General features: G+C 39.8%; 1 protein-coding gene across 1 annotated transcript; it reads left to right on the top strand.

Moving 5' to 3' along the window:
* The first annotated feature begins 214 nt into the window (after nt 1–214).
* On the top strand, nt 215–26,588 carry wnt10a (wingless-type MMTV integration site family, member 10a). The gene is made up of 4 exons (XM_034134150.1): nt 215–646; nt 2,474–2,739; nt 10,345–10,718; nt 24,412–26,588. Exons 1-4 carry the CDS (start codon nt 576–578, stop codon nt 24,964–24,966), a joined length of 1,266 nt encoding a protein of 421 aa, XP_033990041.1. The 5' UTR covers nt 215–575; the 3' UTR covers nt 24,967–26,588.
* Nucleotides 26,589–27,107: the final 519 nt, after the last annotated feature.

A 27,107-nucleotide genomic window follows, 5' to 3' on the forward strand; every position in this document is an offset into this window, starting at 1 on the left:
GTTCTCCCTCACACACACAGGGCGCAGGCTAAGTGTTTGTGCTTTCCTTATCTAAAAGGATCTCTATCCTGCTTTAACGAGGCACTTGACCTCCCTCGGCGCTCCTCTTCTCCCTGGGTGACGCAAAAAAAAAAAGTGGGCAGGCGAAGCGCTAAGTGCAGTAGTTTAGGACTATCGGAGCGCACCGAAACATCACTAGTCAGGCAGACTTCATTCAGAGCGCCTATCTGCTCCTGCCGTCTCTCTTCGGATGTTATACCTATGCAAACACATCGGAGAACACACCGGGATGTATACGGATGTGTATGAGAGCGACAACTCTGACTTTTTCCTCAAACTTTTAACAACCTCCTCCATTCACTAAAGGTGGATGAAACTTTTTATTTTGTGAATGAGTATCCCGCCGCTGGCTGCCACATCTGGACGTCGTCGGAGCTGTCAAGTCCAGAGCCAACGTTTATCCGGACCTGACCTGACCTCCTTCCTCTGTTTAGTCCTCCCTTAAACTTTAAGGCGGAATACTGGACTTTAAACCCTTGTGTCTTTATTTTTAAAACTTTTTTTCCACAATTGCAATGCCCAAAATGGAACACTCGGTCCTCAGAATAGCATGCGTCTTGGTGGTTATCTGTCTTTTGGATAAAAGGTGAGTTGATATGGAGTTAAATCCCACTAAGAAAAGTTATTATATGTTGGTTAAATTAACTGAAAAATGTTTTTTTATTACATCAAATTGGGTTTTTTACTCATTATAACATCAATTATTCGTTTTTTTTAATTAAATACAGTCATCTTTAAAAGTGATTTAGCATAACGTAAACAAATAAAGATTGAACACAAATAATAATGTACAAACTTCATAAATGTATTTATCGTGATATTTTGGCAATAAAAGTTTCATATTCTGAAAGCCAAGACTTTGTTTATTTAAAATCAAACAAAACACCCGAACCCTGAAAAACTATTTGTTTACACAAATCCACGTTTATTCTGAAATGAGCCGTTGCGACTTCCGACTGATTTCAATAGAGAAACCTGGGTCTACTTTTTACAAGTTTACAATCTCTTGCAAATTACTACTTGCCATGCATCATTCCCAAACAATGTTGCCAATCAATAAACAGTTGACATTTGGAAAGACATCTATTGAAACAGGTCAACTGTCAACACAACAGGTTGCAACAAAAACTGGAATGACAGTACATGCAATGCCACCTTAATATATGCATAAGATCATGTTATGTCACGGCATGTTGTAGTTTAGAATGTTGTGACAGTTAAAGCTATTTTTTTTCACTCAGGAAGTCAACCTTTTCTCTTTGCTTGAAAATGCTTGCACAAGAGAAACCTGCAGATGTTACACGTGTTGATAAAGGCTAAGGAAAGAAAAAGTATGCAAAGTTCTGCAGCTGTGTTAGTGTCTCTGTGAGTGTTACTGTTCCCTCCTCTCTCCACCTGGGTATTCCTGCGTGCATGTCAGGTGTTGTATGTGTGTATGTCCGCCCACAGCCATACATGCTCCTCACTCATGTGTCTGGTTATGCACACAGTGCGACATACAACCTGTGTTTTACTTGTAATGATAATGGAAAGAAAAAGCTGTGCACCTCTGGGCTCAATCATCAGTGCAGCCTGTGTTTTCCTGCTTATTGCTGTTAGTGTTTCTCTGTGAAGTAGAAAAGGGCTTTGACCGCTGTCAGCTGAATTACTGTTGTTCACATGATTGATCTGCAACAGAGGCAGCAGACAGGGACACACCTCGCAGCGAGAAAAGTCATTGAATTTACATGCTAACTGATTTACTGAGGTGAAAAGTGACTGTGTATCCAAAACGTTTACTATAACTATTTGATTCATGCCGACAGTAAATAAGTAAGTAAATCCTGTTCCCTCAGCTTACCCACTGTACAACGATTACGTTGCATCAATTTGAAGATCCATAAACCAAAGGTGAATTTGGCAAACATTAACACAAAATCAAACTGAAACAAAATGCCTTTGCAGAAAGCTTTGGCATATTCGTTTAAATAGTATGAATCCTGGAAAAAGGGTGTCGTAGATTTAAAAAGCTAAACATTTTTTATATATGATATTTGGCTATATCATTTGAGCAAATGGATTTATTGTTATCATAATGAACAGCCTTAAATATATATCATATTGGTGATAACCGAACTTTGCATTATCAACTGACTGTGAAAATTAAAAAGCAAATAAATATAGTGCACATTTCTCTTTTTTTAACCACCAGCATGTGGTAACTGTTTAGCCACCATTGACCTGCAGTATCTGTATTATTGAGGCTATTCAACAACACTGGTTCATCTTGTCAGGATATGTTTAATACTGTGGGAACTGAACACCGTTGTGGCACCTAACAAGCATTTTTCAGAACCCTAAAAACTTTTGTGAGTGACAAAAGATTTATGAGTTTCCGTCTCTGTCAATAACCTGACCTATGTGCTCCATGCAGGGTAGACTCCAATGAAATCTTGGGCCTGAAGCTCCCCAACATCGACCCGATCCTGAATGCCAACACCGTGTGTCTCACGCTGCCGGGTTTAACGCGGCGCCAGCTGGAGGTGTGCATGCGCAACCCAGACGTGACTGCTTCAGCAATCCAGGGAATCCAGATTGCCATCCATGAGTGCCAGCACCAGTTCAGAGGGCACCGCTGGAACTGCTCCAGCCTGGAGACGAGGAACAAAATACCCTACGACAGCATAGTCTTTAAAAGAGGTCAGTTTCCGTGTCCCAATACAACCCTAACCCTACTGTTCAATTTTAATTGAATTGATTTTCCTGTGAGTGCTTTGGATGTCTTGCATTACAAATATTGTCTCAGCACAAATAAGTTGATTCAAAGTTGATCAAAATATAAGAATCTCATAAGAGAATCCTTACGAGACTTCTTGAGGTGTAATTTACAGAGGTGAGGTGTCACCACAAAACACTTGAAAGAAAACAAGGAAGTACAAGCATGGAGTTCAAAGGTTTTGGTCTTCAAACAGGCTGTGGTTTCATCCTCAAACACACTTTGATAGAAAACCTTGAAAGGAAAGGCTTAGAAAGATTAGTTGCCACAAAGAAACTTGTCCGCGTTGATGTAATATTGTTCTCCGAACACAGTCACTGGGTTTGGGATAGTTTACTTTCACACATATAATGAAATTCTTGAATGTTATCTTGCAGATGTGAAGTCTCTAAATGGTTAGTTTTCGCTCTAGTAAAGAGCAGACTTGTATCTACTTTCTAACCCTCGCCGTGTCTCCTAATAACCTGGACAAAAGAGCAGGTAACTTCAAAAGCAGTTAGTCTCCTAAAGATTACCAGACCTCATGCAGATCAGTTTTCTCTGATGATTTGTAGAGCTTGAAGCTTTGCAACTAAGCTACAAAGGATGAAAGAGGATCTTTGGAGTTGGGAAGCCCTGCAGATGGAATCATCCCAGGTTATTGACTGGGAGAGGCATCAGTTTCCTAATGACCACCTTGATAGATGACCAATGTGGTTGGTAGTTCATGTTTTTAGTTGAGTTCCTGTATTTTACCATATAGGAAAGAACATAGTGCTTATAAGCTGAATTATTAATCGATAAGTATGCCAATTGCATCTAAATCTATCATCAATTGACAGTTCAGGCTTTACTTGTTGGTAAGCAAATTAATTTCAAGTACATCATAGTGCTCTTCTTGCATTGAAGTGTATTGGCTTTTGTATGACAATACCTATTTACCATTTAAATATTGAGTTTGTAGTCTATTTAAGACTTTTATCCAAGACTGTATCGTTGAATAGTTGATGGAATTCCCCCGTCATAACACCTGATTAAATGCGTCAGATCTTTGGCCGGAGGGGTGTTGCTATAATGTAGGTTCTCCTCAATCTGTGTGCAATATGACGAAGGTTTTTCAACCCTTACTGAGGACTTTTCACCTTGTTGCCTTTGTGGATCTTAGAAAAAAAACAACTATTAACTACTGTATTTACTAACACACCTCTGGTCATACTTTCACTCCTCACTGACTCATTGATGGGCAGTTTGTCATTATTATTGGAGGCAGTTGTTGGTTCCCTGGAATCCCTGGTTTGCCTCGGGTGCAGAAACTCCAAACCACCGACATAAACAACCTCTTAAAATCGGATGATTCATCTGTTACATGTTGATACGTTCACAGAAGCTCCACAGAAGCTCCACAGGAGCTAAAAAATGGATACAAGTTAGCGTGCCGCAGTTATCGTTGCGTGCAGCTACTGCAACAGGGGGGGCTTTCATTGAGACAGATTTACAGATGTGGATTAGGTGGAATTGTGGAGATTAACACACATTTTCAATGTAACTGCACATAGAAAAGTAAATAATCAAGTCTCAAACAAGGCTTATGTATACCAAACTGGTATTGTTGCTTTTAAAATAATATCCTGTAAGAGCCAGTTAATCCATGTTTACACAAAGCCATTCTAGCAAAGCTAAATACAAATGAAATACTTATTTGGAATATGCCGTTTTAAGTATTCATGCAGAGATTTCTCAAATGTAAAAAGTTTTGGAGATGCATATCAGGGGCTCTGCTTTGCAATGTTTGTTTGGTGTCTTATTTTACTACATCAGCGGTGCTTGGATCCTCTCTGGCTCTGCCACGTATCTCTCTGCTGATGGATTCGGATAACTTTTATGGGCCCATGTTCATTCCCGTTTAGTTTGCATCAAAAACTAGGCTAAAGAGGACGTTAGGCAAGACATGGATAGACAGAAATAGGAGAATCTCCCTCTCTTTCTCTGTCACTGTGTCTGTGTCCCACCTCGCTGGGCTGCTCTAATGCTTTTACTTCCCTTGCCAGTGCAAGTGCTTGTGAATTTGCTCTCAGCACTTTCCCAACTCTCGGCGGCAAAGGCATAAACCAGTTTAGTCGGTTTCTGTAACACAAAGTGACAGTTTCCTTTGAAACTTTAATTCATTTTGTCACTTCCTCTGCCATCAGTTCAGCCGGGCGTGTCGCAGCCGGTAAATTATTTGTTAGATTGATTTGCTCCTGGTCTACCGGGGGCCTGCTTTGCAGAGCCTGGCCTAAAACAGGCCAAGAGCTAAAACAGGCTTTCTATGTCTAAGGATATGCCTAAGTGCAATCCTTTTTACTCCCCCCTACCTTGAGTGTGAGGGTCTTGTTTATTTAATTTCTTACTGATTTAAAACCAAATTCATAATTGCCCTAAATTAGATGTTGAATTTTAAAGCTCCTAAAATATGTTGTTGTTGTTGATGGGAACAGTTTTATTAATAAAGAGCAAATAACTATTAGAATGTTGGTGTGTTAAACACATTTACAAAGAGTCTTTAAGCTCATCGTTTGGTTTTGGTGTCGATAAGCTTTACTCTTTTGGTTGAGTCTCATAGCTCTCATGTTTCCAGGTGTTTAATTAAGCTATTTTCAGAAGATATGCTGTGATATATTATCTTGGTGCTAGTTTTCAGCAGCAAACCGTAGAAAAAGTTAAGTTTGTGAAAATAGTGGAGCACCTAGCTTTTTAAGAGCCATATATTTCCATCAACAGATGGTGTAGACCAAAACAGAGCAAAAAAGATGAGTGATTATCAGACTTGCATTCATCAGGCGAACATAAATATGCAAGCTTTAGTTATTCTAACCCAAACCATGATCTTTTCCTAAACCTTCTTGATTCATCATGTTTTGCACTGCAGGGGGTTGCACAAGCATGCTTACCACTCATTTAGTGGGAATGCTGATACAGCATTCCAACTATCTGTTATGCTACGCATGAAATTCTTTACTATTCCGCCGGGTTATTTTGCACCTCTTCTTCTCCCACATTCCACATCGCAGAAACTCCGTTCAAACATGAAAACGTTCAGCTCGGTCGGGAATCGATTGCTATTACTTTTCTCATTCATAACTTTCATAATTCCAGAGATAGAACCCATAATTCATCACATTTTTAACATGGAAGTCAATAGAGAAACTCTTCAGACTTGAACAATCTTTATGCAACTTCAACTGCTAACTGCTCCTTCATACTTTCACTCAGAAACCTCATTCCAACTTTAAAATGTTACACATCTTTCTGACATTATTCGTTTAACACAACTTTTAAATCTGATTCGTACTTTTACAGATATTAAACATTGTTCAGACCTTGGTAAGAGGCCTTCTTTAGATTTGAGAGTGCGTGATGTCACAGCTAGAGTGGAGGACAGATTTAATTTTGCCTTCATATTTTCTTTTTAACCTGCCATAATTCCCAAACCATACATTCCTGAGACATAATTGTTCATGAGAAACATAGGAAAACATCTTGTAGCTTGAAAAATTTAAAGAAATTAAGCAAAATAATTAAACAAAATGCCTCTTGAGGGCATGAAGTGACAAAAACGTTCAACATGTCTCCATTAAACCCCATTTTAAGTTCAGCCTCATCTTTCGCCACCACAGCAGCCGCACACCTTTAGTTAATCTGCCCAAAAGGCCACATTATTAACCCAAAAGTACACAAAAAGTACACTTCAGATGCTCAAGTTCCTTGACATGCTTCACGCTTTGAAATTTCACCGATATCTGTTACAGTTCTTCAACAAAACATTCACATGTAAGAGGTTTATCTCTCATTCAGAACAATGAAAATGCTCTCCTCTCACTGATTACCAGGTGACCATGGAAACCTTTGATCTCTGGACACGTCGTTAGCTCAAATATAAACACCTCTGTCATGGAACACGATGATGTCATAACTCCAACTGACATGCTCAGAGCAGCAAACTTTAGATAATGGTTAATGGTCCTGCCCTCAACAGCTCTACGTCAATTATGGGGTGTCATCATATGCCGTTTCCATGGAAACACATCCCTCGCCATAAAACACGATGCCGCTGTAACTCCAATGGACACGGTCCGGTCGTCCCACAATCTTCACCTGTATATCACCTCTCCATGCCTCAACAGCTCTACGTCAAATCTGACATCTCACCATATGCCGTTTCCATGGAAACGCATCCCTCGCCATAAAACACGATGTTGTCGTAACGCCTATGAAAAGGGTCAAAACAGCACCACACTTCAGATAATGGTTAACGGTCCAGCCCTCAACAGCTCTACGTCAATTATGGGGTTTCATCATATGCCGTTTCCATGGAAACGTATCCCTCGCCATAAAAGACGATGTCGCTATAACTCAGGTTTGGTAATGATGCAGCCATCAACGCATCGAAGCGTATTATGGGATGTCATCAAATGTCGTTGGCATGGCAACAGATCATTCGCCATCAAGTTAGTTCAAAAGTTTGCAGTTCAAATATTCTGCTGTTTTTCCAAGCCTTTTTACTTTCTTTTCTTCTCTCATCACACATTGAAGCCCCCAGTGTTCATGTATCATTTCAATCTAAATTCTTCACTTTCTTCTTACACATTACATTTCAGCATAGCAGTTTAGCGTCAGCTTTTCAGCATAAAGCATTCCCACTAGCAATTTCTGCAGGAATTGCATTCTCTAGTGTTATTTGACATTCATAGAATAACTCGTAAAAGCATTCAAATAAGTAACTTTTCGTAAGGTATTCGAACCATTGTTTGAGATTTCATATGATGTAATATGATTCAATGTTAACTGTATTGTTGCTCCATATCTGCTACATGTGTTTATAAGCAACTTTCTAGCAGGTCGTCATACCAACCTAAAACTGTTGATATGCCCATGTTGTGCGTTCAGACTGAACTGTGTAATGCAGTTTTGAGGGTTAGGGTTTGTGCATTTTGAGACACTATGGGTAGTTGGCAGTTCGTTGGAATTAAAACTCCCGAAAAATCTACTTGCGTCTGGTCGGCTAATTTAGTCAGACTGAAAACAGCCTTGCAATAAAACAGCCCTGCATTAAAACAATGCAGTGGATGCCTTAGAGGGGGGCTTTTTAAAGGCCTGTTTAAGATTAATGTGGTGCCTTGCAGGATAACATTGTGATGCGTTGCAACCCTTCAATGTTTTCCCCTATGCGATGATCTACTAGCAATCGGTCTTTCAAGAGTTATGTTTAGGTTATTTTCTTTCTGCACATTGGCAAAAGTATTGGTAATACTTCAAACATGCAGTTTGGTTACATGGGAGAACCGCAGAATGGATGAATTTCTCGTTTACTGGTAATTGCGCTGCCTTCGCCTGTTAATGTGCCCGATGTCAAGTATACAAAACTCCACAATGACAACATATGTGTCATACTTTACATCATGTCTCACAAAAACAAAATAGCATGAAGATTACTTAAATATACAAATAAGGAAGTAACATCAAACAGTGCTAAAAAGGGCAGTTCCAGTTAATAGCCTTTTATTTGACACCAACAAGCAGCCTGAATAATTTCCCCTTCAAGCAGCGTGCTATAAACTCCTAAGTGGTTTCTTTTCATGTTTTCCTTACAAGTTTTCATTATAATCTTCACTGTTTTCTGCTCCAGTAAGTGACTGCAAGTGGGACTGATTTAATACAACCTGAGGGCACAGTAGGCTGAGATCCAACAACAAACGATGTAGAGGGTACGAGCGAGCGCTACTGTCGCACTTCCTCCTTCAATATTCAAGGATTTAACTATTTGAAATGTATTATTATTTGTCCCAGATATGAATCTACATGGACAGCGCTAATGTTATATATGTGTATATTGCCAGTGCAATTGTGTAAATGAAGACCAAAATAGCAGATCAGTTGTCCTCATTACATGTGGCGCGTGTAAGTTGCTATTAATGAGAAAATAATGTGTTTAGGTGTGAAGGCAAAAGCACTCACACATCCTGTAGAGAGATTATATGCGTACAACAGAAGTCTTTCTAAGACAATTGCAAGTGATAACAAGGCAAAAAGCTGTGTTGTGGCATAATCAGCCAATCTACCCTAACATATGAAGGTACAGTAGAAGTTTAAACTTTATTAGGAAGATGGGAAATGTCAAAAACAGATAAATGGATTATGGATTGTCAGAGAAGGTAAGGCTGGGAAATGAGTTGGCTTCAAACTATTATGGAAACAAGATAATCAGGATGATATGTTATTGATGATCTAGTTTTGTCTTGAGTTAAAATCTAGCGCCCTAATTTACTTAACATAGGTCAGATTCTTCCTCAATTTAACTTATTGATGCTTAATATAGTTTACAAAAATATTGAAAATATATTTAGCAGTGCACTTAAGCAGATACTTTATTGTGTTCTAATTGTATTTATTTGTTTTATTTCTAATTATTATGTATAACTTATTTATTTATTTGTTGATACTTTTTTGTAATTTTTGTAATTGTTTTTTAGTTGAGTTACATTCAAAGTTCAAGAAAATCCCCTGCTAAAATGTTTTTAAAGTTCAATAAATGCATGAAGTTTCCAAAGTCAATGAGTAATCGTGGAAAATAATCACAATCGTAACCAAAACACTTCTGATAATAGTTGTATTCCCATAATTGAGCAGTATGAGGAAGGCATTGCCACATGTCTTGTATACAAGAAGGAGACAGCGCTGCTCAGTGTGGGACTCCTCTGTGAGTCCTCTGATGGGAGTGGTGGGGGTCTGTTCATGTTCACATGGCCCACAGAGACCAAGTATGCAAGTGTTTTTTCGAACACTTAATTGTTATTGTCCCAGATGTTTCCCCATTTTTATGAGTCTTGGCATGTAACGTGTGAATAAACTGTTTTGTGTATCTTTATCCAAATAGAGGAGGTACAAAACTGACTTTTAGGGCTCAGAAAATCACTTGACATCTTAAAGTTGTATCACGCAGCTGCACAGCAACACTTTAATGAGGGATATGTAAGCGGTGTGTTACTGTACCTCGTGCTGTTATGGTAACAAATTGAGAAATGCAGCCCAACTAAACTATTAAACAAGTCATAATAATCTGAATTTGGTCTGCTTTCAAATATCCTCCTTCATTCTGCTAATCCTTTCATTCCACCTGACAGGTAAATGACACAATGGTATGTTCTGCCTGCAGGTTATTTGAAATTTGTTCACACTTCAAATAAAATTGATCTTATAACACTGGTAAAAGGCATTCTTAAAACGAAACATGTCACATTGCTGAATTTTGACGCATGTCAGCTTTCAGCGACTTTTCCTTCAAAGTGAAGCAGAGTGTCAGTTTAGAGAGTTTAAACTCCATCTTCCTCTTGGCCATTTTTACTGAAAACATGTCTTGGACTGAGCTTCAAAACTGTGTGTTATGACATGTTTTTTTAAACAACAACAGCTTTATTTTCCAATCCTTGTTTCCTGATGGTGACAGTTTGTGAAACGTTATAATTCCACTTTAGGCTATATAACAAAGAAACTGTCCTATCTTTTTACTACAGGTTTCAGAGAGAGTGCCTTTGCGTATGCCATCGCAGCGGCAGGCGTGGTGCACGCAGTGGCCAACGCTTGCTCCATGGGCAAACTGAAGGCGTGCAGCTGTGATGAGAAGAGACGTGGGGACCAGGAGGCTTTCCGCATCAAACTGCACCGTTTGCAACAGGAGGCCATCAACCGGGGGAAGGGTATGGTCCACGGGGTCATGGAGCACTTCCCTGCCGACCTCCCGGGATCCCAGGACTCCTGGGAGTGGGGCGGCTGCAGCCCCGACGTGGAGTTCGGTGAGAAGTTCTCCAGGGACTTCTTGGATGCTCGCGAAACCTACAGGGACATCCACGCCAGGATGAGGCTGCATAATAACAGAGTTGGCAGACAGGTGAGAACAGAGGAATGAGGGTGTTTAAGTGGATGTGTTCTCCATGATTCTGGTCACATTCAATGGCATAAATCCTACATTTATATATTGTGCTGTGATTTCATTACTCCAGATAACGTGTGGAATAGCGTTGAATCACTTTGAGATCAATTACTTCGGCAATTTTTGGCTTTTCACATTCAAGGGGCACTAAATGTACACATCAAGTCCAGTTGACATGACACAAAGAGAACCACTAAACCACTGCCATGATTTGTAGCTCTGAACTAGGTTTCCAAAGTTGAAGAATTACATTCATAAATACTGTTTTCTCACCCTGGGTTTGCAGTTCATAATTTTTTGTTCATTTTGCATGCTTTTTAAGACAACCTGGAGACTTTTAAAGGGGCCCTATTCGTTTTGGGGGTTTTTCCCTGTCCTGTACTGTGTTATGTAAAATCCCAAAGTTCCCTCCAGAGGGAGTTTCTCTCCTACACCCCCCCAACCCTGCCTGTAAAGCCTTGATTGGACTCCTTTGTTTAGTTCAGCGACAGTGACATCACTTTGCTAGATACATTTTATTTCGAACAAGTAAAATAAATAATTACAAAACAAAAAAAATGTTGCAGTGCATAGTCATGTAAGGGAAATCAAAACAAAAAATGACATTTACAACAACAACAACAGCATTAGCAACATACACAGTCCCACATCTAGTGTTCGAAAAGGAGTGAGAAGAAGTATAATTTATTTAATCTCACCCCCTTGTCCCTAAATGATTTATTTATAATCTATAATCTGCAATAATTATCATTATTATTAATTATTATTGTTATTATTGTTACTTTGTATCACTTGCACTATTGGCTAGTGCTCCAACACATTGTACATGATAGTCACAGTAGAAGCACAAAATACAAATATGAAATCTGAAAATGAGCATAACAGGGACCCTTTAAAACAATTTACCAGGCGGGGAAGGCCTAATGATATAGTCTTTCCAGCTGCATTTTGGGAAATGCAGGCTCATGTGTGTTTGGAGCTTGACCCATAACTAAATGTCAGGCCTGTGCTGCTGTAATTGAGACCATTTAGAAGAAAATCCCTCAGTGTGAGACTGTAGTAAATGCAAAAGAAATACTCTGTTATTACCATAATATTACCACAGATTAAGTGCAGATTAGGTTAATATTTGACCTAGTTAAACGTTCACTCTCACCCTGCAGTGCTCTATGTCTCTACACACCTGTGAAAGAAAACACAGTTTGTGACATTATCTCCCTCTGCTATCAGTGTAAATATTACACTTAAATTGGATTGATATAAGAAAACATATTACCAAATAAAATAGGTGGAGAATGGGTGGGCCAATGATAACGCCACGGAGTACAACACAATCTGATTCGGATGGTTGGATCAACATTGGCTTGTCATTATTACATTACTGTTTATTTCTGCTGGCAGAGACTGTGTGTGTGCGTGTGTGTGTGTGTGTGTGTGTGTGTGTGTGTGTGTGTGTGTGTGTGTGTGTGTGTGTGTGTGTGTGTGTGTGTGTGTGTGTGTGTGTGTGTGTGTGTGTGTGTTCAAGACCTGCAAGAATAATAATGGTGAATCTGTTCTTTGAAAATAACTTCAATCAAAATGTCAAAATTGGACTTTCATTATAACACTTTATATGTATTGCAACAATTTGATAAAATATGTTTCAAACAGGAATTAGATCTTATCACAATAACAGTTGCGTCCTGTCCAAACATGCAATAACTACAAGAGGTCCCACTCCAACACCATTTGTGGCACCACAAAAGCAGCAAAAGTTATTTTTTATAAAGAAGAAATATAATCTTTTTTAACACGTTGTTAAAGAGGCCCTGACAAGCTTTTGGGGGTTTCCCTTTCCTGTAGTGGGTTATATAGATTTGTGTGCATGTAAATAGTCTGCAAAAGCTAAAATCCCAAAGTTTAGTTTAGTTTCATATGCAAAGAAGAACATTGATAGGTTGCAGGATACACAGGGGGGTATACTGTATATCATTGTGAACTTTGTGTCCAATGAATTATCTTGTATAGCCCCTTCTACTTCGCCCTTTCACCCTTTCTCACCGTAAACCAAAGGATGGTATGTGTAGTCTGTTTGTTAATGTGGCCATAATGGGAATTCCCAATATCAATGTTCTTTTAAGTATTATGAATTGCCTTAATATACGCCTTTGAAGATTGCATTACTCAATACCTATGTCTGAAGTAACTTTATGCATATTTAAACTAATTTGAATGATTGAGTGATATTCCAACACATATTTTCAAATTCTTGATGCTGTTAAAGCAATCAGCAAATTATCATTTGTATGGCTTTAAACATTTAAACATTTCTAAGGACTTTTACAAAGCATTAAAAGATCAACCAGTGTCTGTTTGACAGACAACTAACTTTGTTTGATATCATGGTGGTCGTGTCAGTTTACTTCAGTGTGAGATCAGTCATGATGTTTAAGTAGAGTAACGGTTCTCAATGAATGATTTATCTTTATATGTTTCGTTCATGCCAAGAATACTTTTTGTCTTACTTTTTCAAATACAAATATGTCTCTTGTAGTAATCAATATGTTGCTACCAAGACATGCTATTGAATAATCATTAACCAAATTCGGCTTCATTGTTGTTGTCTGTGGATTTACTTTAGTTTTTTTTGACAGAGCCAAATCATTGATTTTAGGGTTAACAACTAATATAAATCTAAATTCTGAAGTAATTAACCATTTACACTATTTGAGGTTAAATTATCCCTATAATAACGTGCTCCTACAGGTTTTTTGCCTGAGGCAGTGGAAGAGAAGAGATGTAAATGACAGTGATAAGCCTTGACGACACTTAGCACTGTGGTGGAACAGAGACATGAAGCGAACGTAAATTGCTCATTGTTCCCCGTTTCCTCCTGAGTAATTTGGGACTGTATCTCTCCATCAGTTTACTTCTGGTTTCCTTGATTATGCAGACAAAACACAAATGTGCAGCGCGTCAGACGAACTCAACAACAGCTGGCTTCCCTGCAATAGATGTGGTAGAAACAGTCTGAGGTGGAACTGGTGACACAAGTTCCAGTCAGTGCTGACTTGGAAGAATAGACGTTGGGAGGGGGCCAATATGTCATGAGTAGTAATAGGTTCATGATCCTAGGTAAAAATCATTTGTCTTTTGGGACCTTTTTATTTTTTGGTGTGGACATATAAATGAAACTTGGTGACAGGCAGGGTCACATTTTGGCCTCATGTATGTTGTCTTTACTCTGCCTACTCTTGAGTATTCATGCTTCCCAATGATTGAAGGCCTAAGGATGGCAGACTTGAACTTGGTCCCATTTTCAAAACAGGTTTAATCCTGCTGTATCTTTCATGTTAGTTTGCAGCAGTGTATCCTTTCAAAATGCCCTTAAGCAAGACACCCAAAACCCACTATTCTTGCGAGTTGGTGTGAAATTGAGTCTCTAAAATGTAAAAAATGTGAAATAATAAGTTGACTGCTGACTTTTAATAATAGGCTTTAACTGAGGTACGATGACACATATCAATTAGCCTAATAGCCCCACATTTAAAAGCAATTTTTGATATACAAAGGCATAATTATGACAACGTGTATAAATATTTTTTAAATGACAGAATTACTCTTAAAATTGCCGAGTTACAAGCAAGCTACTGTTTCTCTTCTGTATTAGCCGGTTAATGGCATGATAAAGAATGCATTAGTCAGTGGCATGTCTTATGAATTTGACTCATTAGGATGCTACTATGGTGTTTTATGAGAGGCATATATGAAAGGCAATGTGTCATCTAAAGGCCAAGTTTATAGAGTACATTATTCAAATACATTTCGACACATTTCAATCATATTTTCCCAATAAGTTTATCAAAGAAATCCAATTGCCCTGAGGAAAATCTTTTAAAATCTGAATATGTAATCACATCCTTCAGACTTTAAAAAGACAAACAGTCACTCAAAGAAAACAAACTAAAACTGGCACGACTCTGCCTTATTTAAATTTACAGTTTGATCTTTCCGGACGGTTATTTAGAAAGACTAAATGTTGGCTCTCAGATTACTCACAATAAATTGAGTTTTGCTGAGTGCCAAGTTACGAATTTCCAGCCAAGCAAGCTGAGGCATCAATCAAACAAATGAAACTTTGACTCAAAGTCATCAACATTAAAGAGGCTGTACCTCGTTTTTTGGAAAAGATTCCAGTTTCGTCCAGTGAGCAATAAATGACGCCCATTGCTACTGACATTTACATCTTGTATTTTCACACAGTCTTGATGATCCAGGGTGACTTCGTAATGGTTCAACGCACTTTGAGTTAAATCTTTCAAATTTGTGTTGCACAGAAGGGGAAATAATTGGTCAAATTGAGTGGAGAACAATCTCAACTATAATGTTGAAATTATAAAATGAGCTTAATAGATGTATTTCACTGAAAAATAAAAAACCATTACATTTGGGGCAATATGAGCTTCCAGTTCAATGTCAATGGAGATGCTTAGAGGGGCCTGATTGACTTGTCAGGTTTAAGGTTGAGTTGGTTGCTTGTTACAGCTATCTAATGGCTTGGGATTAGTTATTGGATGAATGTTATGTACAGAGGCTATTCCCGGCTATAGAGAAAGAGGGAAGAGAAAAAAGAGCAGGTCGTGGAAGACAGAGAAAAGAAGGGAGAGACTGAACAAACTGTGTGAGTCATCGCAGAGCTGTTAAACCGTAAAATACCTTGCACCTTGATGACTACAAGGGTATAGAAAGCCGCAACAAAGCCTTACCAAGACCTTGAACCCCCCCCCCCCCACACACACACACACACACTCACTCTCTCACACACACACACACACACACACACACACACACACACACACACACACACACACACACACACACACACACACACACACACACACACCACACACACACACTCATACAGCCCCTAGAATCAAACAGAAAACACTGACAGGTGGGGCCTCAAAATAATGCCTACCCTTCCCGTATCTCTTTCCGACCCACCGACCCGCCACTACCACCGCCTCACCTCCCTCCGCCCCACTCCTCCTCCCCACCACACACCCACAACCCCCCGCCCCCTCTCAGAGAAGTAGTCTTTAGGCAGAGGAATGCGGTGGTTTTTCAGCGGGGTGTGCATGTCGCCTCATGCCCACCCCAGGGTTCTCACGACGTTCCGTCTTGTTTTTAGCCCTAATTAGTGGCTGCTGGCAGTTTGGAAACAGATGTTTAAAACTCTGCAAAAGATTTTAGACTTCAAACACCGGGGCGGAAAGTAGAAAGAGATTCGCCCTTCCTTCCCTCCCCTTTTCCCCCTCTCCTGCTCTGCCCTCCTCCGACTTCTCTCCAACAGGGCTGATTAGAGAAATAATACTTTAACAAGAAGTTAATGCGGGGGGGAGGTCAATATACGTATGATGTCAGACATGTAACGTAATGCAAACGTAAAGTTACTTATTGAAAGAAAATAGTATGAGAGAAGGAAGTAAGTAGTGAAAATAGATGTATACATTTCAAACATTGTAAGATAAATATCCTCCTGGGAAATATTTTAAGTTTTTTTTAAAGTTTAAATGTTTTTGCTAAACTAATATTCATGCCACTACTAATATGTGAAAGTTGCTTTACGAAGGTGATACATTTTCTTCAGCTGAATATAGATATCTTAATTCAATGACGGGCAGTCCTAATTCTGCATTTGTTTAAATGAAAGATGTTCAGCCCTCCATTGCATTGTTGCAGTGACCCAGATTACACTTCTGTTCAGTGGTTTATAACAGGGGTTTTAAAAGCCTTACTAGGTGGTAAACCTAGTTGAGGAGCACACCTCAAAACAAATGCCTGGCACGCTTTCGTGGTGCACAGCTTAGAGCCATGCAGAGTTTCTGTTGGATCCTGTCTGTTCATTAGGCAGGTGGTGACAATGCTGGCTATGCAACAGTTTGCCATGTTACTGGCAAGTGTTAAGCGTGATAATTACAATTTACCATCAGGGCCTGACTTAAGGGAAGTAATAAGAGATTGTATCCCCTATTTCAGGAAGGAAACTGTGCATATAAACTTCTTTTGACCCCCTTCCCAAGTAAGCAATGAATCCAATCTGTGGTTCAATTATTGGAAACCTTTTTAAACCCTTGCCCTGACTCTTGAAATCACAAGGGTTTGGATGGCATATTTTCAGGTAATCGTTTAACTCTTGGTAATCTGAACAGTACCATTATATGAGTGCAGGTGCATGTTGAGGGCATATTGTAAAAAGGATTTCAATAAAATCCCTCAGCTCTGATTGGATCACTCAAAAGTGACAGTTGGCCTCTACCCATACCACCTGTGTTGTTAGAACAGGAACATTACACAACAACCTTGCTCTTTGGGAAATGTACACAAATGGAGAAGTCGTTTATTTCCGGATAACTGCTGACAGACAACGAGACAAACAGACAAACAAACCAAGCCAAAAACATAACCTCCTTGTCTGGGGTAACACATCTAGACTAGCTTGATCCAAACCAGCAATAGTGGGACTCCTGGGATCCTTTCATGCCTAATGTAACCCTTGAGCAATGATAAACTGCTCTGCAGGGTCCATTCACTTTAAGTCATTGACTCAGAACCCACAAGAAGAGCAAAGTGTGTTTGATCAAAAATAGCAACATTAGTTTGGGGTTAGTCCTGTGCTCCTCAGAGGCCATTTCATATCATCAGTGGTGTGCAGAGCATTCCACAGGCCTGACAGTGCAGAGCGTTTGATCTGACCCACCACATACACCAACAAATGCACACACACATGCACGTGCATACTGTATGTTCCCGCCTCTACTTTACTCACACACGTAAATATACACAGAGGCAAAGGTTTCATAGAAAAAGCTCAGCAGGTGGAAGTGCTTATGCTGCTAATAACATTTTATTAGTCTCTAAATAAGAGCTGTGGACATTGTGTGCAATTAACAGTGAGTAAATACTGCACACACACAAACACACAAACACACAAACACACTAATGTAGTTCTCACTGTAAACTGTAGATATGCTTTTCACAGTAATTACATGTCATTGTGTTTGCATGTGTGCGTGTGCATTTGTCTGCGTACGCTTAACTGTTCTTTTGAAGTGAGGCGTTTGATTTGTTTAAAGTGATGTCTGGGCTTAATGTGCTGCTGTGGGATTTGTTTGTGTGCTTTGATATCGCTTTGGCTTTCTGCTTGGCTTTAAAGGTCCTTTAGTAGATTGTCTTTGAACTGACAAACGCAAGGCAGCATGCAGACTAGTCTGTTGTTTATCAGCGAGAAGGGTCGATTATAGGACACATCAATTAGATTTTCCCAAAAGCGGTTAGCAGTGATGACACAGGGATTGGCCAATTATTAAGTTCATTGCGCCCAACAGAACAGGGAATAAGGCATAAAATACACATGTAGACCTACTGGTTCAGGCAGTCAGGCGCATTGGGATTTCTACAGTCTTGTATTGCAAGTTTTGATTATTAATTTGCAGTAGAATCAAGACTAAGCTAAAGCATTTTACACTGAACCTGTAGGTAAATAAGTTGGATCTCCTCCAAGGCAATGATCTGGTTTGTTATATTAACAACAGTACAAAGTAATGTGTATCAGCTCCCTGATTTGGATCTGCTCCAAAATTCTTCTTTGGCACACCCCACCAAGTTCTATAAAAATCAGGCCTGTAGTTGTTCGTAATCTACAGACAAACAGACAGATTTTGGATCACATATTTGGCAAATATGACTATATCTGGTGTGGAATCCTCGTTAGTGCTTTACAAGAATAGACAGCAATTGCTCAATTTCTGTTGCTTGCCTCCATCAGAGAATGTGTTATATGTGTCATGCAGGACTTTCCCTTCTAAAAATAATCTATGCTGTATCTCCTACTCCTTCATTACCAATGAGTCAGAATTGACTCAACTAACTCTTTATATTCAGCTTGATGACAAAATCAGGACTATACAGTATGAACGATCAAGTCTATAAGGAGTGTGGTAACACTTCACCTTTGGCATAGTGAAGGATAGTAGTCTTAAGTATTAGGGCTGCAGCAGGCACATGCATGCTGTGAAAGGGAAAAGCAGGCTCATTAAGTTTGTATGTTCTAGAACAGCGTTGCTATAATTATTATCTATTGCCGTAGGGAATAGGAACAACCTGTTTCAAAACAGTTTGTTGACACATTTTGACACATTTTTATTAACAGAAAATGTTTGGATGGTGAACATGTTCTTTCTCTGCTCTTGTTTTCTGGCTTTAGATTCAGCCTGCTGTTTGCTTCCAAGTGAAGCAAAAGCATCAGATTGCGGTACTGAGTCCAGACACCAGCTCTGATCTTTAATTTACTCCGTCCATTCCTCTTCATTGCACGGTAGTCTGCAGTGCTCAACTCCATTACGCTGTACTTTTTCCCCAGTCTACTGTAGCATGTAGCCTGCAGTCCTAATCTGCCACCAACATGTTGTATTTGATCTCTGTCTGGGGTTGTTTTATAGACGCCTCTGTCTTACTCTCTAAGCCAATTAAAACTTGCCAGATGTTGGTTTCTAACTGTGGTCCGCCATTGACTTTGAAGCAATTACCTCGCTCGGTGTACATGCAATGTAAGCCAATGTGTAAGCAATGGAGGAGCATGTATTAGCAGGTTTTCATTCCGAGAAATTCAAGATGTTTATGAAACCTAATGGAAGGTTGTATCGCGGGCCATGTAAGAAACCATTACAATTTGGCGTAATCCAAATTATTTTTGGAAAGTTTGCCCTATCCAGTAATCTTCTACTTTTTATTAGTCTCTCATCTATTATAATAATAGACCAGTTCGTTGACATTTGGCAGCCGCCGTTTTCTATGTAACGGGAGCTCTTTTCTTTGTTTAACATGGTATCCTATTGTATTTTTCTCAAATCCAGACTTCAGGCCATCACTGGTCACATGCACCAGATAACAGTTAATGTGTAACACATTCCAAACAAGCTTTTGATAGCTTAAATACAGTGACTAAAGCTGTGTTAGGTGTACAATATTTGAACATTGTCAAAATAATCACAGCTGTTGACAGGTTAGATTGGATTGCTGATCACAATCTAATCTACAACTGATAGCAGCAATACATGATGAATGAGCCTCAAAACAATGTCAGCACACACACACACACACACACACACACACACACACACACACACACACACACACACACACACACACACACACACACACACACACACACACACACATCAAGATGTAGGGCGGGAAAGAGATAATCTAAAGATCATCTCCCCCTACTGTCACCCTTCCTATCTCCTTCCCTCCCCCCCTTAACCTGCACATTTACAGTACACCCCTCTTTACCTCCATCACCCTGCCCCTCCTCCACCAACCTCAGGGCTAATTACAACAAGGCAAGAATAAATCCCTGCATCAATTTAGTGTAGTAGCCAAGTTAAATATCATAAACACAGACACAGACACAGACACCCAACATAGCCATAGGTATTGATGAGAAGAAACAGGAAAAAAACACACAATATAAACCTATCATCTGATCATCAATAACCAGGGGGTGATATGTAGTTCATCAGTAAAGACTAAGAAAATAGTATTCCCGTCTTTCGTCTTCCAACCCTAAATCCACACTGACTTGGAAAAGTCAACAAGCTCATTGTCTAGCTTGTTTCCTAGTTATTGGAAGAAAACACATTGCCTGCACCTAAACTGGTAAATATATTCCTCCTTTACTTGGCCAGATACTTTAAAAACAAATGAAAAATGTAATGTAGCATTTTCTTTAGATAAGGTGAAACTTGGTCTTCTGTTTTGTTCCTTTTCTCCTCTCGTACAAAATGTACTCGTGCTTCCCCAGTGTTCTCTTTTGTCAGATGGATCAGCACTCCCCATAGACAACTTTTAATATAGCATGAGCAGACATGCAATATTCAAATTCAATATTTCCCGTTTGGATTGTACCTCTTTGCCTTTTGGCTGCACGTGAAAAGACTATTTGACATTTTCCCACCGCACACGTTCTTGTCACCCGGAGTGATGTTCTTTTGTTGAGGTTTTAGGAAGCCTTCAAAACTTTTATTAAGCTCTGCGCAGTCAGAGCACAGGGTGTGCAGCATGAGGATAAATCCACCCTGAAACAGAACTGACATATGCTATTCCTTTGATGTAAAATATATCTCTATTTTGAAAGTGCACTCAGTAGAGGGCAGATCTCCACCAGGTGTGTCTGACTTTTGGGAATGGCTTCATATTAAGATTTCACCATCGTCCCAGAACAGTCAACAAACTGTCCCGAAACACCATTCAACCATCCCAAATTGAATATAAACTATGACAAATTGTTCTACTTTGTTAGCATAAAAATGTTGATCTGCAAAAAACCTTTGCTGAGTTCCATTTTGTAAACCTGACCGACTTTGTCTGAGTTATCCATTTATAGTGACACACTTTTTTATTACAACATGCAGTTCCACTTAATTTATTAAGATAATAATGCGCTCCTTGGCCAAAATCACAATGTAGTTTCTATACATTGTTAACCTATATGGGTTAAAAAATAACATGGTTTTTACCATTTTATTTGAGTTTATGTAATGAAGGGTGCAATCAAACCATTGCTGGCCTTGCCAATGGTAACAAGTTGGACTTTAACTAAGTAACATGTTGTGAACACCCTGATCCTAACCCTAAATGGCTTTGTCTGACAGAACAAATAGAAATAGGATAATTACAAAGTTATGGATGCCTAGATGGTCAATCACTGTTAAGGTCCTTACACAACCATCTGACACCAAAGAACACGCCCCGCGGACCCGACTGTTGTGTCGCCTCACGTCTCCTGCGTCTTGGCCAACAGTCGCACTGGAACACACCGCAAAGACTTCAGCCGACGGCCAAGTAGCACGTACGCACTGCGCATGCGTGAGTGGCAATAACTCTCCTTACCAGCAGGCGGCGGTAGTGTGTATTCGTCATTCAAAAGAGGCAACAACCGGAAGACAGTCTGCGTGATACACCGAGAGAAGAAGAACAGACTGCGTGATATAAACAAACATTAAATAGCGTGTGCGTTCCATTTTCACTCTACAGCGAGAAGCTCGTGGGGCTTTCCCGAACCTGTGTCGAGAGCTGGAGTTAAATGAAATCTCAGATTTGCCTTATCAATAGTTGTTTGGGTTCCTCACTTCCGTTTTGCTTCTCATGCACTGATTCGCTAAGCTGAACAGCCAATCAGAGTGATTTCTGAATCGGCGGCGGAAGGTGTCGGCACGGCTGAAAAGACACGACGGGGCGGGACACACCAATCTGAGTAGGGCGACAGGACGCTCATCGGCGGCCAGACATCTATCGACGCCGAAAATCGGCTTGGTGTGTAAGGACCTTTAGGCGTAGGGGTGTTGTGAATGGTCAAGACATGCTGTACTATTTTAAACATCACGATTATAGTTGGAAAAAACCTATCCTATTTCTGACTCAGAATTGATGATTCATGCTGCAAGAACTATTTGGCTTTTTACCCCCCTATCCCCTCCCTAAGAAATATGACAAAATGTCATTAGAAATAACACTTTTCTGCGTTTTTGTTGTTTAACCGTCCTTTGAAACCCCTATCCTGCTGTGAATATACCTTCAAACAGAAGCAATGTGGATGCAATTATGACTCCTGGGTCAGTTTGTCCCTTTAAGGTTTAAGTGGGTTGGAGAGTTTTATGATTACAGACTTTGCTGTGTGTTTAAGGCCAGCACGTTTGTGATTCTGGGGTTGCCTTTCCCCTGATGTAAAAACTGAACCAAACGCTGCAATCTGAACTCAGTGCAAGTGCTGTTTGAGCTATTATAATGTTGTTTACTACAAAGTCTTACAGGCTCTCCTCACCAGATCACAGCTTCTTTAAACCTTGTTTTCAACACTCTAATTAACAGTAGAGCCGTGTTTATCCAAAATGCATACTTCTTACTCACTTTCTGAAGTGAACAAAACATACAATGATGAAAAGACTGAAAAGATTTTGTGTTACTTGTGTAGTTGTCGTAATACACCATTCAAATAATTTAAAACTGCAGCAACCCTTTTCCCCTTTTCTCCTCTTTACATAGCTTAATTGGGACCCTGCAGTACACTGAATGAAGCCTTACAGCATGCAAACCAAGTCATCAAAAACTTGTTTCAGCTCCCTCTGACATAACCCCAACCCTAACCCTAATCCAACAAAGGAAACATCAATTGATGTATATCTGATTTTTGGGCATGTATACTTTTCGTAACATAATGACATCACTATATAACACTTGCACTTCTATTGGCTAGCATTAGCCTAAGGGGCAGGACATCTCTAAGCAGTTGACCAATCACAACATATCCGGCCATTTAACCAATCAGGGTAGACTGGGCTGAAGGTGAAGGGGTTGGAGAGGATGAAAAGAGGTGCTGCAGCACAGGCAGTATGTTATCACGACACAGAAGAGGCACAAAATACAAATTCGACTTTGAAAATGAGCATGACAGGGCCCCTTGAAAAAGTACAATTATCTATATGATGCTCTACTTGGGAGATGTTTATGTTTTAAAGCGAAGCAAACACAAACAATAAATTCCTCGACTTGTCTTTTTAAATTAGTTTTTCGCCATGCCTTAATCTCTATGGAAGACACTTAAGTGGGTTGTGGGTGACAGCCATGTTTTGTGTCGGCGGGTATGTGTTGAGATTAGCATTATTGCTAGCAAATGTGTGGAATGTGTTGAACTGTGCAAGTGTCCAGCATGTGTGTGTGTATGTGTGTGTTGATAGGGGCGGCAAGAGCAGCAGCATCTGTCAGTACGGTGGGTGGCCTGGTGTTCCTGTTGGGTAATTGGATCTTAAAGTTTAGAGCAGGTGATGACTGATTTAAGCACGCACACACACTTGGATACATGCACATAGCCTCCAGGGAATATCATTGGGATGGACAATATTTATGCCGTGTGGGATATACTTATCTGGTGTGTATGTGTGTGTGTTTGTGTGTGTGTGCTTCTGAAATAGGTGGGTAGGTCTTCCAGTGTTGCGGTGTCATGCTCTAACGTAATTATACAATTGCGAATCTCTCATTTGTGTTTATTCTTGTTTGTGCATGTATATATTCCACAGACATCAGAAACATTATTTCAGTGCTTAAAAACCTTTTAAAAGATTTAAATAATTCCATTGGCCAACATTAAACTATTAGATATAATTATCCAATGTGCAGCTACATGTATGTGTGTCCTGCTTGGAGTCATTACAGCCAAATTATGAATAATGACTTTACTGTCTGTTTGGGTAATGCCTGCATCCGTATGAGTTATTTGATATCAGTATGTTTGACAACAGGCTCAGAGTCAGACCACCTGGCTTGTTGAATGCGGGACAAATATTCCTTCAGGGCACTATGTGTCACACACTATACGGTGGAATAGTGATCTACTTATAAGAAATAACAAACACCTTTTGTTTCCAAAAAAATCTATTTTGCAATATGACGTGCAGCCTGTACCTGTGTACATTCAAATTAAAATGTAGCCAGTAATCAAGAAAGTAATTAATCCTTCTCAATTTCTTCCTCCCCACCTCCCTCTCCACCTCCTCTCACTTCCTCCCTCCATCCCACTCTCTCTTTGTGTCTGTCTCCATCTGTCTTTTCCCAGGTGGTGCTTGACCACATGAGAAGGAAATGCAAGTGCCACGGGACGTCGGGAAGCTGTCAGCTGAAGACCTGCTGGCAGGTCACCCCGGAGTTCCGGGTGGTGGGCTCCATCCTCAAAGAGCGCTTCAACCTCGCCACCCTCATCAAAGCTCACAACCGAAACACCGGACAACTGGACCACTCCAACCACAACAACAACAACCACCACAGTCACCATAACCATCACAACCACCACCACCATCACCATCACCATCATCAGAACAACCACCACAACCACCATCACCGGCGGAGGCCGAACGTCAACGAACTGGTCTACTTTGAAAAGTCGCCAGATTTCTGCGAGAGGGACCTGGGTTCGGACTCGGCGGGCACGCAGGGCCGGATCTGCAACAAGACCAGCCCCGGCATGGACAACTGTGAGAGTCTGTGCTGCGGGAGAGGCCACAACATCCTGCAGCAGACGCGGAGCGAACGCTGCAACTGCAAGTTTCACTGGTGCTGCTATGTGGTGTGCGAAGAGTGCAGGATAACAGAATGGGTCAGTGTCTGTAAATGAAGAAACACACACTAAAAGACTGTACACAATAAAGAAAACAAAGAAAAATAGACTTTTTTAAAACCAAGGATATTCATTTCAAAGGGGAGTAAGACTGTTATATATTTGCCCCATACCTTTTTGCGATGGACTGCTGTTTTCCAGAAGCGGGAGGACAGTGTGTTAAGCAGTAGATCCAGCAGAAAGATAGATGCGCATGTTGGTAAAGAGCGTGCACATGCAAAATATGTCTAAAGCTGCCACAACTCAGAGAGTTCGGATGTTCACTGACTTCCTTTTGAGACAAAGGAACTTAGTTGTATCAGATAGTTATCTGAAAGCTAAGAAATCTGGGCTGATAATGATTGACATACAGCTGCATGAGATCCAGGTGTGCAAACAGGAAGTTGAGAGAAAGCAGTAGATTGCATGCAAAAAAGAAAATAGTATTGCTTCATAGCACCAGCAGTATGGAAGGTCTGAGACAAATAAAGACCTTTTCCCACATCAGGATTCACATTCACAGGATTTGACACAGCACACAACACCCAGAGCACTTAAGGATTTAGTGCCTTGTTCAAGGGCAGTTCAGAAGTTTCAATGTTCATACCAACTATCACATTTTCACCTAAAATAACAGCAGGGGACTGTGTTGCTTCACTGACATGTTAATGTAAATGTCAATTTTAGTATGTTGTACGCATAATGTGTAACCCTGCAAATGGTGATAGCACCCCACAATACGTTCACATGAATCCCAAAAAGGACTGGACTATATGAGTAAAAGGAGCAAATTACATCAACGATGAAGCTAAAGTCAACCAAAAGACTACAAATCAGCTACAATAGAGCACTAACCCTATACACGCTAAGGTTAGCCACCCTAAATCAGAGCACAGATTGTCCAAAAAGTTCCATGTGTTGTGTGTGGTGTGTAAGAGGACTGTCAGAGTACACAGTGCACAATAGACCTTCATTTTTAGCATGATATAAATGTAAATACAATTGAATAATGTTGCACAAATACCATCAATAAATGTAAAGGGCCTCGGGAAACTGAGAGCACGTGAACAGGCTTTGGTTACTAACACTATAAACATCCTGAGCTGCCATCAATCAGTGTTTCCGGTTTTGTGATGCAATTTAGCGCGTGCAACACTGTAAGCTTCTTGTGATATATCCACACTCACTTTCTCCACACTTCTTCCATGTGTGCTAATATGGATACTATCAAGTTCATTTTAAAGTACATTTAAAGCAAAGTTGATATGAATGTCTCTATGATATGTATTTGAGTGAGGCTCCTTATCAGGCAGTGTAATTTATTTCAAGCAAATGTGTTTCTGTGTTGAAAGCAGATGGGTAAAAAAAAGAAAATCTGGAATTGTGTTTCCAGTGTTATTTTGATTTTGACGAGTAGTTTGCACATACAGAACTGTGTCCAGGAAAACTCTGGGAGACATCAGCAATATGCATTTTTTTCATGTCATAAGTGTAATGTATGTATGTATGTGTTTTTATGTTTTAATATCGCTATTATCTAAGTTATTTTATTTTTGTGGATAACTTAATATTTGTAAGACAATAAAGAAAGACCATAATATTGAGAGGGGCTTTAATGTGATGAATAATAAAATACACGAGAGCAGTGTATTTGGTAAGAGAACCGTTTTGTGTTTATTTTGTCACGAATCAGCTGCCGTCATCATACTAATGATGATTAACCCCTTATTTAGTATATGCTACAGAATGTAAGGGTTACTTCAAAGGTTTCTCTTCAAGTTTCCATCTGAATTGGATTAAATATCATTCCTTTATCGAGGTAAAAATATAACAGCTTCCTTATATCAGCTGTTTATTACTAAGCACTTTAGCTGCAAAGGAAGCAGGCAAGATTGTCGTAAAGAACCAACGTGCTGCATTAGATACAGGTATGGAATGGTGTAGCATTGGATATTTTTGAAAATGTACTGTGTTGTTGTTTATGAAGCCTTTGAAGGGCCACTTGTTTGTGGGTGAACTGTGCTACAACAGCACAAAAAAAATACATGCACATTTGGAGAAACGCGCTGCACTTTTCGGAAAACGTTGAAAATATAAAACACAATTGGCCCAAATCAAAGGAAAATGAAGAAACAGCTTCACCAATACATGCGCAGCAT

This window comes from Trematomus bernacchii, unplaced genomic scaffold (assembly GCF_902827165.1).
Source record: "Trematomus bernacchii unplaced genomic scaffold, fTreBer1.1, whole genome shotgun sequence".
Lineage (NCBI taxonomy): Eukaryota > Metazoa > Chordata > Actinopteri > Perciformes > Nototheniidae > Trematomus > Trematomus bernacchii.

What these genes read in the sequence shown, in the direction of transcription:
- wnt10a (XM_034134150.1), top strand. Translation starts at nt 576, where the DNA reads ATGCCCAAAATGGAACACTCGGTCCTCAGAATAGCATGCGTCTTGGTG. An exon ending in ATCTGTCTTTTGGATAAAAG is followed by an intron (nt 647 to 2,473) that starts GTGAGTTGATAT and finishes TGCTCCATGCAG; the next exon opens with GGTAGACTCCAATGAAATCT. An exon ending in ATAACAGAGTTGGCAGACAG is followed by an intron (nt 10,719 to 24,411) that starts GTGAGAACAGAG and finishes GTCTTTTCCCAG; the next exon opens with GTGGTGCTTGACCACATGAG.